Source organism: Liolophura sinensis, chromosome 8 (assembly GCF_032854445.1).
Source record: "Liolophura sinensis isolate JHLJ2023 chromosome 8, CUHK_Ljap_v2, whole genome shotgun sequence".
NCBI classification, from domain to species: Eukaryota; Metazoa; Mollusca; class Polyplacophora; order Chitonida; family Chitonidae; genus Liolophura; species Liolophura sinensis.
In genome coordinates, this window is record NC_088302.1 from 44,552,521 (window position 1) to 44,570,238 (window position 17,718).

The 17,718-nt window shown below is 37.1% G+C and overlaps 2 protein-coding genes across 6 annotated transcripts in view; one reads left to right on the top strand and one right to left on the bottom strand.

Annotated features, from left to right (window-relative positions):
• LOC135472270 (integrator complex subunit 14-like) overlaps window positions 1-4,392 on the bottom strand; it is a 21,574-nt gene extending 17,182 nt beyond the window's left edge. The window contains exons 1-2 of one of the 5 annotated variants that reach the window (XM_064751695.1): window positions 3,659-3,709; window positions 2,609-2,719 (exon numbers count right to left, since the gene is read on the bottom strand). The gene's annotated coding sequence lies outside the window, so the exon portion shown is untranslated. The other 4 variants (XM_064751693.1, XM_064751698.1, XM_064751696.1 and 1 more) reach the window with 4 other exon arrangements.
• Window positions 4,393-4,651: 259 nt separating this feature from the next.
• Window positions 4,652-17,718, top strand: part of LOC135472919 (sodium/potassium/calcium exchanger 2-like) — a 35,858-nt gene continuing 22,791 nt past the window's right edge. Inside the window, exons 1-2 of the mRNA XM_064752651.1 lie at window positions 4,652-4,796; window positions 8,289-9,421. Coding sequence (XP_064608721.1) covers window positions 8,594-9,421 — 828 coding nt within the window. The 5' untranslated portion in view covers window positions 4,652-4,796; window positions 8,289-8,593. The remainder of the gene's footprint in view (window positions 4,797-8,288; window positions 9,422-17,718) is intronic.

The following is a 17,718-nucleotide window of genomic DNA, read 5'->3' on the forward strand; positions in this document are numbered from 1 at the left end:
ATATTAAAAGCTACTGGAAATAATTCTTTTTTTTCATGTAAAGTTCTGAACCAGGAACATTCATCATGGTCTTTTCTCACTTTGATAATTATGAACAGAAACACCACCTGAAAATGAAGTTCAGATTTTTTTTCTCTGAATTAAATGCAAAGCAGCAATCAAATGTTTTGATGTTTTGGTAGACTTTATTGGCCATAACGATAACATGTAGCTACCTTTAGAACATTTACTACCTTTGCTCAGTCTTCTGTAAAGTATTTGACATGGTACAGTGGTGCGTGTTCTCTCCATGTACATGCAGCTATGGCCAACCTAAGCTAAGGTAAACTTAATTCATCAATTTCTAAGAACATGTATTTAACGATGTTTTTTTCCTCCTTATCTTCTTTTAGAAACTCAGTTTGAAATTTAGATTTGGTATCATTGCTAAGAACAGCTTGCCATTAGGAGAATCCTGAACATTCAGTTCAGTATATAAATGATTTATTGTTTTCCATGAGTGATTCTAATGCCACCTCTAACATTTACTTTTAACACTGATTCTATAACACTCAAGACACGTACGTCTTGAATTTTGTATTTAACAGTAATCAATTCAACACGGAGCATCAACCATTGAACACTCTTGTATTTGTGCTTTACATGCATGCAAAATCTCAGCATAATGCCATAATTAACATGGCTAATGTAGATGATACCAACTCTCACGGTGTGATATTTACAATAAGAAATTTAAAAACTTCAAGTTTCATACAGCACAAAAACTGATTTTTTCTTTTACCTTATAGCATTTCACATGACTACAGCCCAGTTATCACAGTCCTTGCATTTATGGCAAAACAAAAGAACTTATAATGGTTTCCTATTGAAGCATATTTGGAAACAGAAATTCACTTTGGAGATTGTGACATAGTTTCTAAACATCAACGTTTGCGTGAATATTCATAACATTGAACTCTAGCCTACTATATACACAATCATGATACCTTATACGTCCATAGACATTGAGCGACGCTGGTGGATTTAGTTGACCTGCACTGTATAATTTGCTAAACAGATTAACAACTTGTAAAAGTGACATCAAAGCAGCCAATGCTGCGATGGTGGCTCACAGTTTTTCATTTACCAACTGCCGCATGGCAATCTAGACTGTCAAATCTTTTGCACATGTGACTTCTGATAAGAGTATTCTGCAAAAAAGATTTACTGATTATCGCTTACGGTTTGTCAGTAGCTCTTACATATTCATATTTCACCTATCATTTAAAGGGTCATAACGCTGACAGAAATCCAGAATTTTTGAGTTGGTTCAGCTCAATATAAAAATGAGCTGCATTTGACTCTTAACTAAACCTCCTTGGCCTATATTTTCTGAACAGATCTGCAAAGATTCCCAAAATGCAACCTTCACTTGTCGATTGCACAATAAACAATTTACGAGAGATTGATGGTTGAAGCCAGGAATGGACGTATTGCATGAGCCTTTGTATACTAGATGGTAAAAAAAAAAAATGCCCGGTAACAGCTCCTTATGGGTCAGGCATATAGTTACTGATCTTCTTCAAGATTGTTTACAGGTCTACACGTGTATCATTCTCAAATCAACATGGCTGCATTCTGAATCAGAAACAACATCAATGATTTTTATTTTATCACTATCAACATATTGACACAGGACACAGAATATTTCCCACCCAGATTGGACCTGGCATAAAGCTTTTATGGTATGAACTGTGAAGAGCTATCTTTCTTGAGGTTTGAATTTCAATGTGAGATATACTGGACATTCATCCTTCCCATATCAATATGGCTGCTTCAAACCAAGGCCTGCATGTACATAGCACGAATGTGACATTTCTGTAATGTCACAGCTTTTCATGTTTCTTTAACAATGTTAAACATGACAATTTAGTTTAATGAGGAGAAGTCAAGCCTGTTGTTTGTGTGGTATTTTTCCAACAGTACTATCCTCAACTCTATTTTTGGTAAAGCACACTCCTCTTCACCATTGTAGGACTGCTGAAAATTAGCTCTGGCGAACTATTCTTTGGTATAGTAAACTATTACAGCATCTTCTCATTCACATATATGTATACATGTATGTGTTTGGAGTACTTTCCCCAATCATCAATGCTGGGTTTGATGAAAACACTCAAGTCACATTTGAATGCATACTTCTCACAGAATGAAGAAAAGTACCATCACTAGGCTAGTTTGACCTTTGCACAATGTGCAACATTATTCAGACTTGAACGGACCTTTAATCAATAAATGTCCATGTATAAAAATGCTTCAAATGATATTCAAGAATCTTATCCATAGATTATCTCCCCTAGATATGCATGGTTCTGCACTGTGAGGAGTATGCACTCAATCACAGCACTGGTGTTTGAGTATATTCCAATTCATCCAGTTTTAGGCTTGTATGTATTTATTGATGGTAATGCATGGAGTCACCTACATGAAGGTGAGAGCTCAGACATCAGTGAATACGATAACTACTTTTTAATGGCCCAAGCATTGATTCATTGGAAGCAACATGCAAAACAGGTATTTTAACATGAATAAGACCTGTCATAGTAGTGTAATATACTATTTCAGAACTTACTGCCAGAGCTGCTTAAAAATGTCTTCATCCCTCAAACCTCAAATTCTTGCTAATGTGGTTCTTCAAGTCTTTACAAAGGGAAGCAACTCTTTCAACAGAAGAGCCCTCTACCTACATGAATAAGAGCACTATTGATTAAATAAATCAAATGATCCTGAAAAATCACAGCTAGTATTGCTATTCAAGAAGGTAAAGGGCAAAGTTATTTTATGAGTTACATGGTTTGCTTTCCCTTGTAGAAGGCCAGAAAAACTCAATAAAGGATGACATTTCACAAGTACATAATATGTCTGAGAAATAAGACCTTAACTTTCCTCTTGACTGCTGAACTGACCATGTGCAATTCAAACAAAGTTATCTCCCCTTGCAAGTTTTAGTTTTTTTTTTTTTCTGCTGACACTTTAACCAGGTTTTACATGGGATCTGACCAAAGAAAGCAATGGTGTTTGAGACCAAAAATGCTACTTGCATTGAAAAATACAGCTAACATAAAAACAGGGATGTTAGAGATTCATTTTGTTTCCTCATAATTTTATGTTAATTACAATCCCAAAAAATGAAGTTGCCTTTTCCGTAACTAATAGGACATTGACAATGCTTGACACGAATTCATGTGAGGGCAATTTTCTGTGTTCAGCCAAGATTAGTTGAACTGACCCACTGATTGCATTTTCCGCAACTGTCTTACATTCTTATTTTCCTGCAAAAATCAACACCTGTACAGGCACTATTAATGTACACACTACATTTAGTACCCCAGCATCAACCCTCATTAGTTTGTTTTTCGCACCATTTTATCACAAAAGGTGAGATTATAAGATTATCAGATATTTGTAAAACAGATAATGAAAAATTCTAATTTTCTGCCATCAGCAGCTATTTTCCAAAATATTCTGACCAAGGAAACAAGGAATCAAGCATCATGACTAACATCTCAATAGATTTCTTATTTTAAAATCTTAATCAAAGAAAAAATATACACTTCTCTATTCTCATGAAAACATGTGCTCATTTCAATGAATAAATGAAAATTGGGGTTTAATGTCGTACTTAACAATTTCTCTGTCATATGACAGCAAGAAGTAATTAGCTGTGTGTACATATACTTTGTCTTCTTGTGGCAGGGTGAGTCAACACTGCAAAGTGCCGCTTCCACTGATGCATCACCAAAGACACCAGACATAGACATCCCACCCAGTCACGTTATATTCACTGGAGCCAACCAGTCGTGTTTTCTTGCTCTAACCTCTCAGTCAACCAAGGCAGCAACATGTACAATTTTTAAAGTCTTCCGTGTGACCAGACCCTGGTTCGATCCTGTTTCTCTCGACCCAGAGGCGGAATTTCTAACGTACCACCGGGGCGGACATTAGGGCAGCAGTTTCAGTGCTCATTTGACTGGTTGACATTTCCACCGACCAAACTGCCTGCAGCAACCTCTGTTCAAACGCAGAATTACCAAACACATGTGATACCTAAAGTATAACTTTACAACTCCCAGATTACTGCTGCAGTGAGTAGCATTTGGCTTTAACCGCCACTGCTTCAATCTCCACGCGCACTTCACTACTCTGTTGTAATCTGTTTCAATTTGCCGTTCAGATTCAGTGGATCACAGTAAAAACACTCTCTTTGCGCTACCGCATGCAACAACCGAAATACATTTTCTAACGCTGGACGTAACGTAAAGATTTAAAATCTAAACTCAAACTAAACGCTACAGTTAAAGTGCTGAAGACATTACCGGCGAAGATACGTAAACAAACTCCCACCATCGTTCATTGTACCGGCTGGAGTTATAGTCCTTGAGAAATAGTGCGAACGTTAAATCAAGTGTACGGCTCACATTATTCATAATATTAATCAAGTCACCTCAGCATTTTGTGCTTCTTTGTGTGGGATTGAGAAAAACATACAGAATCCTTAACCAAATAGTTTTTAGATACATTATTAATGTGAGTTATAAGGCGGAAATTGGCGTCTGTGCAGCATGACATTAATGTTGTTATCACTGCGCGCAGTCATTCGTCGTCGACACGGTAAGGAAGACAGGAGCTTGCTAACGTCACAGGTGCAACCATCAGCTACCGAAACGCATTTGACAGGTAGACATACAATCAGTATGAACGAAATGTGGTGAGACTATGCAGTCAGGGTACATGGAAATGACTGGCAAGCTTTAACACAGGTATGATTTTGTGAAATTTTGTTAATATTTAGATTTCTCTGTCACTCAGCTGTTTTATTCATCCGATGATAATGATGATAGCCTTGTTGCCATGGTAATCGTTATAGGCACTTACCCATTGATCTCCACGTTTGTCGAACACAGCTTAACACTTGAAGAAATGTACTCAGCAGTATCCTGTTTTCTGTATCCCACATAGCACTTGGCAGAAAGATGAATTTACCTGGTTGGCTCTGCAGTTGAGTATTGGCCTATAAAGGCTATAAAATTGTATACTAATACAGTAACAACGTGAACAAGTAACCCTATAGGTTAGTATTGTGCAGAATTTAATCTATGATAATACAACATATTATATCTTAAGGAATTCAATGTTATGTTCACTGAATAATAAGTGTTGTGAAAAGCACAATAGTATTTTTTCCTGCAGAGGATTTTATGAAATCATATTTTATCACTATAAAATTTTTTTGTACCGGAGGGATTTGCTTTTGGCATCAGGTTGTTCTGCTTATTTTTTATTTGTTTGGAATTGGAAATAATGTGTCAAAATTCATGCGAGAATTGAGAGTAAAACAAGCAGGCCCTAAATTATAGTTTCTATAGTTATCATTGCAGAGCTTAAATATATTTTCTTACATTATGATATTTAAATTTCCACAATAAGGCTGAAATTTTGTTGAAGTGACATTAAGCCATAACCTTCCATTCATCCATCATGGTGTCTTAGCTGTGTATCAGAAATATAGCTCACGCAGGCTGATATACTTAATTAGATCAAGTTTTATATTTATGTTTATATTCCATGCTCACATGTAGTGTTTTATAAAACATTGGTCAGTATTTCTGTACTTCACAGTAATATTGAAATATGCATTTAAGTTATGTGTTTTTTTATATACACTGTACAATGCATCATTTCTCAGTTGATTTCTTCACAAATTTTTATTTTAGCATGCTCTTAACAGTTTTCATGCTTTCATGTTTATTTTCATGTGTATGATGTAGGCTCTACATTATGTACCTGTGTAACCCTTGCTCAGTACACTGTCGTGTGCAGTGCAGGCCCTTGCAAGGCCTGATGTACTTGATTCTATCTTACAGAATTTTGCCTATTCAAAGGCTGGTCAGATGAAATGTCTTGACAATCTTGTTTAAAGATGAAATGATTATGATCGAGCGTCTGTGGTTCACTCATTCTGACAAACAAATATGCATTGTATGTTTATTTTACCAAAATCTCTGAATTTAAATCCATGCACATACAAACAATATGAGTGTATCATCTGTAAGTTTAGCCAGGGGGTCTCTAACCAACTTTGAGACAGCCTATTCTGACAAAAATAACATGGGAGAGATAGGGAAAATTGGAGAAAATTAGGAAATGAGACAGCCTAGCTGATGTCAGTTTCTGGTTAAATCTCCGTGTGTTTACTGTATATAACTGTATAGGAGTCATCTTTGTTATGTAAGTATTCCAACATGTGTATACATGTGTGACTACATGCATAGCTGCTACTGCCCCAAGGCTTGCAGAACTACCTCCAACCACATGCAGTACTGACAATATATGGTTTTGTTCCCGTGGCTTTATTAAATGTCACTGTATGAGAAAGCATAAACATGAAAATCTCATTGTATTGTTGACAATGTTGACTCATTTCATCTTTTTTCACAAATATTGCAAAATTTTTGGCTGTGAACAAAAATCAAGACATGCATGTACATTTTGTGCACCATGTCATTTTGTGTACAGGCTTTGATGTTCATGTTAGAAATAGAGATTTGATAAGAAATATCACATTGATGGTATTGCCATATGAGGTAAATATGTGTTATCCGAGTTTTAATATGTCGTCCACGCATATGTATATAAAGTAGTGCATGGCAAATTTGCTTTCCGAAGCAGCTCATTTATATTTGATTCACAGAAAATACTTTAATGTACATTTATGTGATCTACTTTTCTTCTTCGAAAAAAAATTGATGTACAGAATAGCATACACATGTCTAACGGTTTAATTCACTTGGGAATCACTTACCAAGAATTTAAACAGTTCAGTTAATGTACAATACATGTGTGTGGGTTACAAGTGCAGGACCAAGTGTGGTAAAATGACATTATGTCATGCTCACAGGGTAAAGAAGCTGAAATGGTTAATTTTGGATATATCGATACAACTAGGTGGCTTGTTATAAATCCATTTTTTTTAGGTTACTGGACATCAACATATGTCCTGTATTGTACTGGTCTGTTTAACATGATCAATAAGGCATGTATTGAAGAGTTATTTAAGGTAACTCTACCTGCCTACCGGAAAAACAGCCTACTGGTACTCAGCTGTATTCGATTCGGGAGGGGGGGGGGGGGGATGGGTTGTTTTATTATTGATTCTGTATAACATGTTTTTTCCAGATATTATTGTTTATTAAAATTCCTATCTGAAGAAAACAGTAAATTTTCAGATTCATTTTAATGTTGATTGTTCATGCTGTACCAATGCAGTAAGCAACAAACATCTTATCAGAAAAGAAGAGGATGAGGTGTTTTTTCATTACGGAACTAAGGTACCTAAGATAACACTTTAGTTTTTGTCTTATCAAACAAACCAGATGATGTACAGGATCTCATACATACATGTATATAGTGACGTTAGTGAAAATCAGCTTATCACACATCGTGCTCATCTGTACACATACACTGTAGGTGGATGCAGGTGCAGTAGCATTCCTTAATTGACAAGATTGGTAGAGCTAATTACTGGCTGTGCAGGTACACACATGTATGATCTATACCATGTCACAAGCAGGCAGGAAGGATGACCATTGACACTCACAGCTGCAGGGAATTTATATATACATGTAATATGCCAGATGAATAAATGACCCATTATACAGGTATATGCACATTTTATGTGTTGTCTGTCATTACTACGAGGTACAGTATAAGACAACAAGTTTCACAGCTCTCTCATTCTTTTGGTGACAGTCTGGACCACAGTGGCAAGTTTTATTTTTTAATACCACATCTAAAAGTGAAATTCTAATATATTAGTCATTAATACTATCAGAGTTAGCTGGCCTTTTACATTTATTTTTAATGGTGTATACATAGTTGGATGCATGTGAACATGAACTGTGACCAGTCCACACCTAAAATCACTCCTGGACTTTTGTGTACTTGGATTTAGAATAGGACTATAATTTTTTCCTTATACCCAAAGCAATTTACCTTTAATGTATGTACAAGTGCATGTATCACAGAAAAAGTCCGCTAAGAGTACAGGTCAGTACATGGACCACATCTAGTATTGTTCATGATATATATTTAGTGTGTCTATACTGTATATTGACTGACCCAGCTCCGTCTCTCACAACTGAGCAGCATCTTGAGTGTATAGTTAATGGTCCAGCACACCATGTACTCTTGCTGAACTACAGCCTGTCCCATTGATTGATTGCTGCATATATACTGTACCTATGTCATTTCAGAGGTTGACCGTTGACCGTGCAGGGTTAATGGACATCACGGGACTAGGATGTTGGTGAACAGAGTGAAGACAAGATCGTTGCTGAGGCGTGGAAGGGTGGGCCAGAGTAATCAGGTCAAGCGTGCAACCAAATCAGAGAGACATGAAACAAATGGATTGGAGTGAAGACTGATCAAACGGCACTCCTCATCAGTGGGCTCAGTCATGCTTCTGTATAAGAACACATAAAACTCTTACCATTCTTACTGCTTTAATACAGTACTAGTGCTGGATATTCTTGTAATTTTTAAAAAATCATACTTGAATATGGGTATTTCCAGTATGAAAATTCAAAGGACATTTCGGCGTCGGTCCAAAGGCCTACGCTTGTGGATCATGACAGGCGTGTTTTTATTTGGAATACTAATTTTGTTTCCATTGTCATTGATGTGGAGAGATGCAGATAATGGCTTGGGCTCAGAAAAAGAAAATTCTGGCATTTTCTTCCTGGCACAGAAAGAAACTTTGTTTGGGCGGAAACTTTTGGCATCAAACGAAACAGAAGAAAGATCAGGGGTATACCCTCAGGATGCATTTACGGAAGAGCAAAGGAAGAACGGAGCTGTGATACTCCATGTATTTGGCATGGTCTACATGTTTGTGGCATTAGCTATTGTCTGTGATGAATTTTTTGTACCGTCTCTTGGAGTGATAACGGACAAGTTGCAGATCTCAGAGGATGTGGCCGGAGCGACATTTATGGCAGCAGGAGGAAGTGCGCCAGAACTCTTTATCAGCATTTTTGGAGTGTTTCTCACCAGGGACAATGTTGGGATAGGGACCATTGTAGGTTCTGCCGTCTTCAACATTCTCTTTGTCATTGGTATGTGTGCGTTGTTTAGTAAGACAGTCTTAGCCCTCACCTGGTGGCCATTATTCAGAGATGTAACATTCTACAGCATTGATCTCATCCTCTTGATATGCTTCTTCCTGGACAGATATATTGACTGGTGGGAGGCGCTTATCCTGCTCTTGTGTTATGCTGCTTACGTCATATTTATGAAATTTAATCACCATGTGGAGAAATGGGTAAAGGCTAAGCTGAACCGAAAAGTCCAAAGTAAAGTCAAAAGCACAGACAACCTACTATCAGAGGTAAGTGAAGTTGCTTTTTTGATTTTATTTGTGTGTTTTTTGGGGGCGGTGGGGGGGAGGGGGGGAGTTGTGTTGAACATGCATTTATCAGTATCCACCAGATAACCTGTGGATTTTCTTATAATGCCCTACACTAGTGGGTTTAAATTAAAACATGTTTTCATGTACAGAAAAATATATATATATATATACAGTAATCATTACCGTGCTAATTAATTGTGTGTTGCATGTTATGATGCATGGCACATTATCAGCTTTCACCCATGCGTAACCAAAAGAAATTTGAAATCTTCAAGTTGCACAAACCCTTGTTCCCTACTTTCAACACAATCCCACATACATATATAAAGGTGCACTAAGTCAGAAGCTTGACTTTTCATGTACATTGTACTTCTTCAGAAGAGTATTTTTTGGTCATTTACATATTTAACTATTCATTGTGCTAGACTGAAATCCGTGAATTTCTTTACTTATCGTTCGCTTGACTACCTGTAATTAATAAATCAGACTTATGCATCAAATACAATGGGGTTGACCCCACAGCCAACGAATTTCCTGAAACTTGGTATAATTGTTTATCATCTCTACACCAAGGCTGCAAACTGAATGACTGTTGACAAACATTGGTTCGAAGGTAAAGGCTGGTTAGGGGCTGCTTTTAGTGTTTGTCATTCATAAACAGATTTTCCAATCTCAAAGGTCAAATCACACGATTCTTACATTTAATAGGTCTCATCGCGGCATAAAAAACTATACTTGTACGGTACCTGCATGTAGATTTGATTATCCAGCGACATTCCTAGGCATCCTTAAACATGTTTTTGTTGGAATTTGGAGTAGCTTCACTCTATTAGAAAAATTAGGTAGAGTTTCCTTTTTCTGTTTTTTTATTAGGGTTATGTTAGTGATGGCTCAGTCTACATGTGTATGTGACATGTTTGTCAAATGTTGCCATTCAGTCTTAATAGCAGAATCATCAGCAGACATGATTGTCTCATGATGACTTCCTGATGACTGAGATACAGGAGGATGTGCACATAATACCTGATCCTTTCACAATATTCTCCACTGCAGGATTGTACATCTGGCTGCAGGATTGTACATCTGTATGCCATCATGTACGCTGTACATCATCCAGATTTCTTGATATGGACTGACAGTGAATGCTAAATGTATACCCTCAGAGTTAGTGATTACAGCTCTATAATTGCTGAGTGAATAAAGCACTTAAGTATGTGTAAATTGATCTTTCTTGCACTTCTCTTTAATTTAAAAATTAACACCATTGTCCCAGTTCATATGGTGTGCGATATCACAAGGGGGAGCCAACTGCTGTTTGCTATAATTTGATGTTCTGTTCAATGTATCATATTGACTGAGGGGGTTAGCACGTCAGCGTGGTGCAATGACCCAGGAGCCTCACACCAATGGATTGTATCACCCTGAGTGCAAATTCATGCTGGCTTCCTCTCAGGTCGTACGTGGGAAGGTCTGACAGCAACCTGCAGATGGTTGGGGGGTTTTCCCCAGACTCTGCCCAGTTTCCTCCCACTATAATGCTGGTCGCCATAGTATATACTGTAAGTGAAACATTCTTAAGTAGGGTGTAAAACACCAATCAAACAGTTCACACAGATTACATGACCTCTAATTTAAGAACTTTGCAAGATCTTTCAATCTCCCCCATCCTGTTCAAATTCAAGAACCCTCTATTATAACATTCCAGCTAGATACTTGCTTAACGTTTGTACAGCATATATCTTCGTATCTTTCCATCCTACTGTACTTGGCTGGCTTAACGTCCGTGAGCGTATGTTTGCCCTCTGTTCTCAGCATATGATATCATGACAGTTACCACAAAATAAATGTTATGTCAGTTGTTAGAACTACCTCTTCCCAGGTTGCTGTAATTTTTGTCTGTTGGCAAACAAACAAGCGCTAATACAACTGTGAATGAAAGCGGTCATCTGGTACCATGATACTGCAAAGTCTTGATTTAATTTGTTTTATCAGACTTGAACTCAATGCCAGTATGCACTAAATGCAGTAACTAGATTCTCACCCTCACCAGATTTTGTTGAGGTCCATGCTCGATTTGTTAATCAGGTCAGTGCATTTGCGCTGTCTCCTGTCATTTGTGTCATTAAGTCTAGCCTGCAAACCACCTATAACTTCAGTATTGGCGACGGTGAATAGGAAACACCTGAGAAGACTTCCATGTTAAAACAAAACATTTATAAACAGTTTTATGCATCAGAGAAGGGGCAGACAAGTGAGACAAATCAGCAGCTAAAATTTTTAACTATTAAACAAAGTAGGGCCTACTACTCAACTTTTAGATCCACATTTTTTAGCTGTGCGGATGCACACTCCCTTGTTATGAACACAACACATGCTAGCTTAGGGTATTCGTCAGTTATGCATTGTGGATGCTCTAGGTGAGTAAATGGTGGGCGGGGAAAAGTGACAATTAGTATGAACTGAATTTAAACATTCACTGATCAACAACTGTCCATGAGCTGGTCATTGTTGAGATCCCCTCATGTCAGTTAAGGTTATATTATTTCACCCTGAGAATGAAATCATTTTGTGAGAGGGGTGGCGAGGGCTTCATAATCCAAAGTTGGATATATACTCACACAATGAAGTTCATCCAAGAAAAACAACAGAAAAACTCATGCTGGTCTGGCCTGGAAAGCCATGTGATTCTCAGCAGATGTACGTGTATGGTAGATATGTTTTAGACTGGCTTCGTGATCCCCGTGATCTATGCTGATCACCGATCATGCTGTGGCTCCCCATGTAGCCATTGTGGCACTATCTGAGGATACCCCTCGACGTGCATATTGGGGGATGTATGTATTAGCAGGGGGCTGTACTGCAGTACTAGTACATGTAACCAACTCTGTACACTTGGGGATTTCCACTGCATGTATTAGCAGGGGACTGTACTGCAGTACTAGTACATGTAACCAACTCTGTACACCTGGGGATTTCCACCACATGTATTTGCAGGGGACTGTACTGCAGTACTAGTACATGTAACCAACTCTGTACACTTGGGGATTTCCACCACAGGTATTAGCAGGGGACTGTACTGCAGTACTAGTACATGTAACCAACTCTGTACACTTGGGGATTTCCACCACATGTATTTGCAGGGGACTGTATTGCAGTACTAGTATATGTAACCAACTCTGTACACTTGGGGATTTCCACTGCATGTATTAGCAGGGGACTGTACTGCAGTACTAGTACATGTAACCAACTCTGTACACCTGGGGATTTCCACCACATGTATTTGCAGGGGACTGTACTGCAGTACTAGTACATGTAACCAACTCTGTACACTTGGGGATTTCCACCACAGGTATTAGCAGGGGACTGTACTGCAGTACTAGTACATGTAACCAACTCTGTACACTTGGGGATTTCCACCACATGTATTTGCAGGGGACTGTATTGCAGTACTAGTATATGTAACCAACTCTGTACACTTGGGGATTTCCACCACCTCCATAGCCATGTTAGCAGGGAAGCGCACTGCAGCACCAGTACATATAACCAACTCCTTACACTCAGGCATTCCCACCTCCCCAATTGCCATTTTTAGGAAATAAGCAGGTTTGCATATAAGGATTTCACTTCATGTTGACACGTACATGTAGCTCAAACAGTCTGGGTTTGACTTGGAATTCAGTATGTTTTCTTGGATTTTTGTTAAACTCAAGACTTTTCAAGAACCGTTGAAGTAATATATTAAATTCAAGACTTTCAAGGGTCTTGAATTTTTCAAATTGCATCTAAGAACTTTCAAGAACCTGTGCGAACTCTGCAAGTAAATAAATAAGTAAATAAATAAATAAATAAATATAATGTTGAAAGTATGACATATTTACATGCCAGTGAAATATAGTGGCTTTTTAGCCTTCCATGGCATTGTGACATGCATGCCCAGCTAATTTGTAATTTCATGTTCCAACACACAGTTGGGGGATGGAGTAACATGTCTTTGCTTGGTGTGATTCTTCACATGCATACATGTACATGTATGCTTACATTTGCATGTACCTGGCCAATCAGTGAGGTGGTGTCTTGGAGGAAGTCTGGGAAACATTCTGAATGACATAGTGTGTTAGTTGTGTAAAGAGTACCCTTTGAGACTGAAAGCACTGTCTTACAATGAGCTAAATATACATGTACCTGCATGTACATGTAGTTTCTACTCTTGGATTTATTCCAAAGACTCGTCTGTTTACATTCCATCAAAAACAATATACTAGCACACTGTATAGATGGTTGCAGCATTGCCATACTGAGGGTTGGTGATAGAACTTCTCATGGAACATAAAATGCAAATCAAAGTCTTCCACATGCTAAAAAAAAAGAGTCTGTTAAGCCCAGATGAATTTTTAAAATTTATGTATTCTTTTGAGAAAATGCCATTTTTGTGTAAATTTGCAGTTTTGTTCTTTTGTCTAAAATTGCTCATAAATCCATGTTTGTGATAGCATTAAAATTTAATGCTTTGCACTTCTTGTCTTCTAGTATCTGTTCTACACTAACCAATATCTTTGTACAAGGGTGCAGTTTTTCAGTGAGGTTTGTTTTCCTGACTGTAATCAAATAGTCTTTTACTTCTCCCTTAACAGTTATAAATTTATCATCATGCATGTCTATGTTGTTGATGGTAAGCTTATTGTAATTAAATATGTTTGAGGCTATAATATATGCTCCATATCTTCTTCAACCTTTTCACATGTTTTCAGGCATATTCTGAAGGCATAATACTGTGCAGACTGATAAAATTATACTTTTTGTGAAGCCCTGAAATCTGCCAATCCAACCAATATAGTCTTGTCTCCAAAATCTAATTATAAATGTGTATTTATAAATTGCTCTTTCATAGACGAAAAGGTTGAGGAATTAGGGTATCGGAAATTCACACATGTAAAATAAGTTGCACAGTAGACACTTTTTTTCCTTGGTTACTAGCTATTGATTTTTACCAGCTTGTTCATTGGGAGCTTTTCAGTGTTCAGTGACAGTGTGAGGAATTGGTTATTTACATACATGTAGTGTACATGTACATACATCATCACATTTATGTACATAAACCTATGTGTACCTCTTCGTACAGAACCTTTTCCCCTTCATTCAACCTACATTGTATAAGTGAATCAAGCCTATATCTACCCTGTATCGAAATTGTATATGTTTGTGTACGTGGAAGGTCTGCAGCAACCTGTGGATGGTCATGGGTTTCCTCCGGGCTTTGCCTGCTTTCGTCCAACCATAATGCTGGCAGCCATTGTATAAGTGAAATATTCTTGAGTAGCACGTCAATCTCCAGTCAAATGAAATAAATAAATACATTTCTGTGCCACTCCACATATCATATAGATGTGATATAATGATACACTGTAGATATTTGGTGGATTATTTTTAATGCCATGCTCAAGAATTGTTGTCTTATATGTTTACAGTCAGTTTCATTAGTGGTGGAAACTGGATAACAATGTAGAGAAAAATAAGAAAACTAAGTGCTCAGCAAATTATTTTATTGCTGTTTTTTTTTTTTTTTTTACTTTTATTGTCATGGCTTACATACATGTACCAGTATCATATAATATATGTTGTAATCATCAAATAGTCTGGCAAGATTGTTTTCGATGGAAGCTGGGACATTCCTTTATTTGAGACAAACCAGTAAGAGACGAGATCTTTATCACATTGTTTTATACACTGTATTCCATTTGTTCAAAGGGAAGATAGAAGTCGGGCAAGGAAAACCTTGATAGTACAAAAACCTTACATGTATGTACATGTTACACCTTAGCTGGGATTTTTCCTTTGCGTTTTCTATATAAGGAATAGATTTGGCTGAGCCATTATTCTCTAACTGTTAAACGAAACCACTCACATGGAAATAATTGTTCCATAGAGTGATGTAAGCAATAGGTCAGTGCGCTATAGGACAGATCATTCATTATTACATGCATTGCCAGTGGATGAACATTGGATCAATATAAATATGCCACTGACCAATCAGAAATGATTTTCAATAAACATGATAAACATACACGTATTAAAAAGAGACAGCTACATGGGGGAAGTTTTGACATTACATTATAGTCATAAGTTCTCTTTGGCTTGCAATAAATAGCTTCTAAGGGCTGATTGCAGAGTTTTACATAAATACCATAAAGCCAAATAAAAAAAAGTGAGTTTTTACATTTTTTATCAAATTGAGTTTCTAAAAGAATATTGACTACAAAAACCCCTGAGGGTGAGGTTATACCTACCACAGAGATTTTTTGTTAAACATCCCGTTAGCATGGATGAAGATACATCATTGGCAGGCATGATTAATGCCTAGTTTGAATGAAACCATCCACTGTCTACATCTACAACAACTAGATTTTGTTATTGATGAAATAAAGGAGCGTGAAGACATTGTTTATATTTATTCTCCTGCGTCTGTACACATACATGTGTAGGACCATTGTACATGTACTGTGGTCATCTTCATTTTTGCGCATACCATCTGCTGTTCATACCTTTTACGAACTTCAACAGGATCATTAAGCATTCCAAGATTAGAGTGATAAAGGTACAGGAAAATCATTGAAGTATGCCCATCCTATAATCCAGAGTTGAAAGCCCGTAAAGTTGGTACCATAGCAACGAACGAAGGTTGGAGCCTTTTCCTCGGAAAGATGGGCATTGTACTTCATTGATTAATCAAAGCTGGAGACTGTGATGGTGTCAACCACTAAGCTGTGGCCATGCCTACTGAGGTCTACATTGTCTGTTGCTGTGCAGTCTCAAGTAAAGCATCTTGTACATGCATGTCTGTACATTCACATGTACATGTACAGATATTGGCATTTTTATCAGTGTGGTGTTTATTATTTGCTGTCGTCAGTGAGGGTCATGTTTGAAAACCCTATAAATATATAGTCTCACTTAATTCAAAGGGTGGCATTTTTTATCAGTGTGGTGTTTATTATTTGCTGTCGTCAGTGAGGTTCATGTTTGAAAACCCCATAAATATATATTCTCACTTAATTCCAAGGTATGTCATGCAAAATATTTTACGCTTATAAACTGCCTTTTTAATTAACCCACAAGTACTGTTTTAAAACAGAATTATTTATAATGAATGTTCATTATGTCTTAAAATAAAGTTTTCTGTTTTCTCTTGACGGCTGGCATATTACATGTTGTCAGTACTAATGTGGTCAATGATTCCAATGTATAAAAATTTTCCTGTACCTTAAATTCACTAAAAAAAATACATGTAACTTGAAAATTTGGAGCACAAACTTTAATGCCCCATTAACACTCCAAAGTTCAGAGCCACATCAAACCAAACACACATGGATAGTTATAAAACGTACCACCACAAAAAAGTTTTGAGTGAAATTTTTTTAATCAGACTTCCCTTGTTGAAATAATTAAAAATGCTTAATATCACATACATTGCAAAAATATGCATTTTGAAGTACATGACCGTCCATAAATATGATAACTTGATACAGGTAATTATTTTTTTGTTGTGTACATGATGTACGTGCATGTGTAATCTATACAACGTTTGTCTCTGTATAATGTTCAAGTCTTGGCCCTGTTAGGACTGGAATGTGTTGAGGCAGCTATTTGTTATTAAGCACATGGAGTTCTGAAGTTTCTTGTCAAATTTTGAGTACACCCTACCATGTTGAAAATCACATGCTACCCTATTTCTCCTAATTTTTGGGACACCTGGTCTGCTCATCTTAGCAAATATATATGGAATTGTAGCAGGAATATTGAGTTTCTTTTTTCTCACATTGTTAGACCATCTAATGAATAACATACTCATATCTTTACTTTTCCAAAAGGCTGGTAAACAAATGTAATATTCTACTTTCAACACTACTAACATCTGTCCCAAATTTTTTTAATTAGGGTAGGTATTGCCTGAGAAGCAGTCGAGGTAAATGTCAGTTATTGAGCCAACCTCAAGCTTTTGAAAAAGTGACTTTGTTTAAGTTGCTTAAGTATATGTACGTGGAAACTCTTACAAACATGTATTAAGAACTACAGTATTTGAAAGCTACATGCATTAAATGGCTTGACTCCTGTTTAGACATCTGCAATGCCCCTTTCGAGTAGAAACCTTGTTTTTACCTGCATAGGAAACAAGAAAAGCTGATGTCACACATTAGATTGATCAGCACAGGGTTTTTGGGTGTCGATGTACAAATGGGGCCATATTTAATTCATTTCTACTTCCTGATGCGTTTACCTTG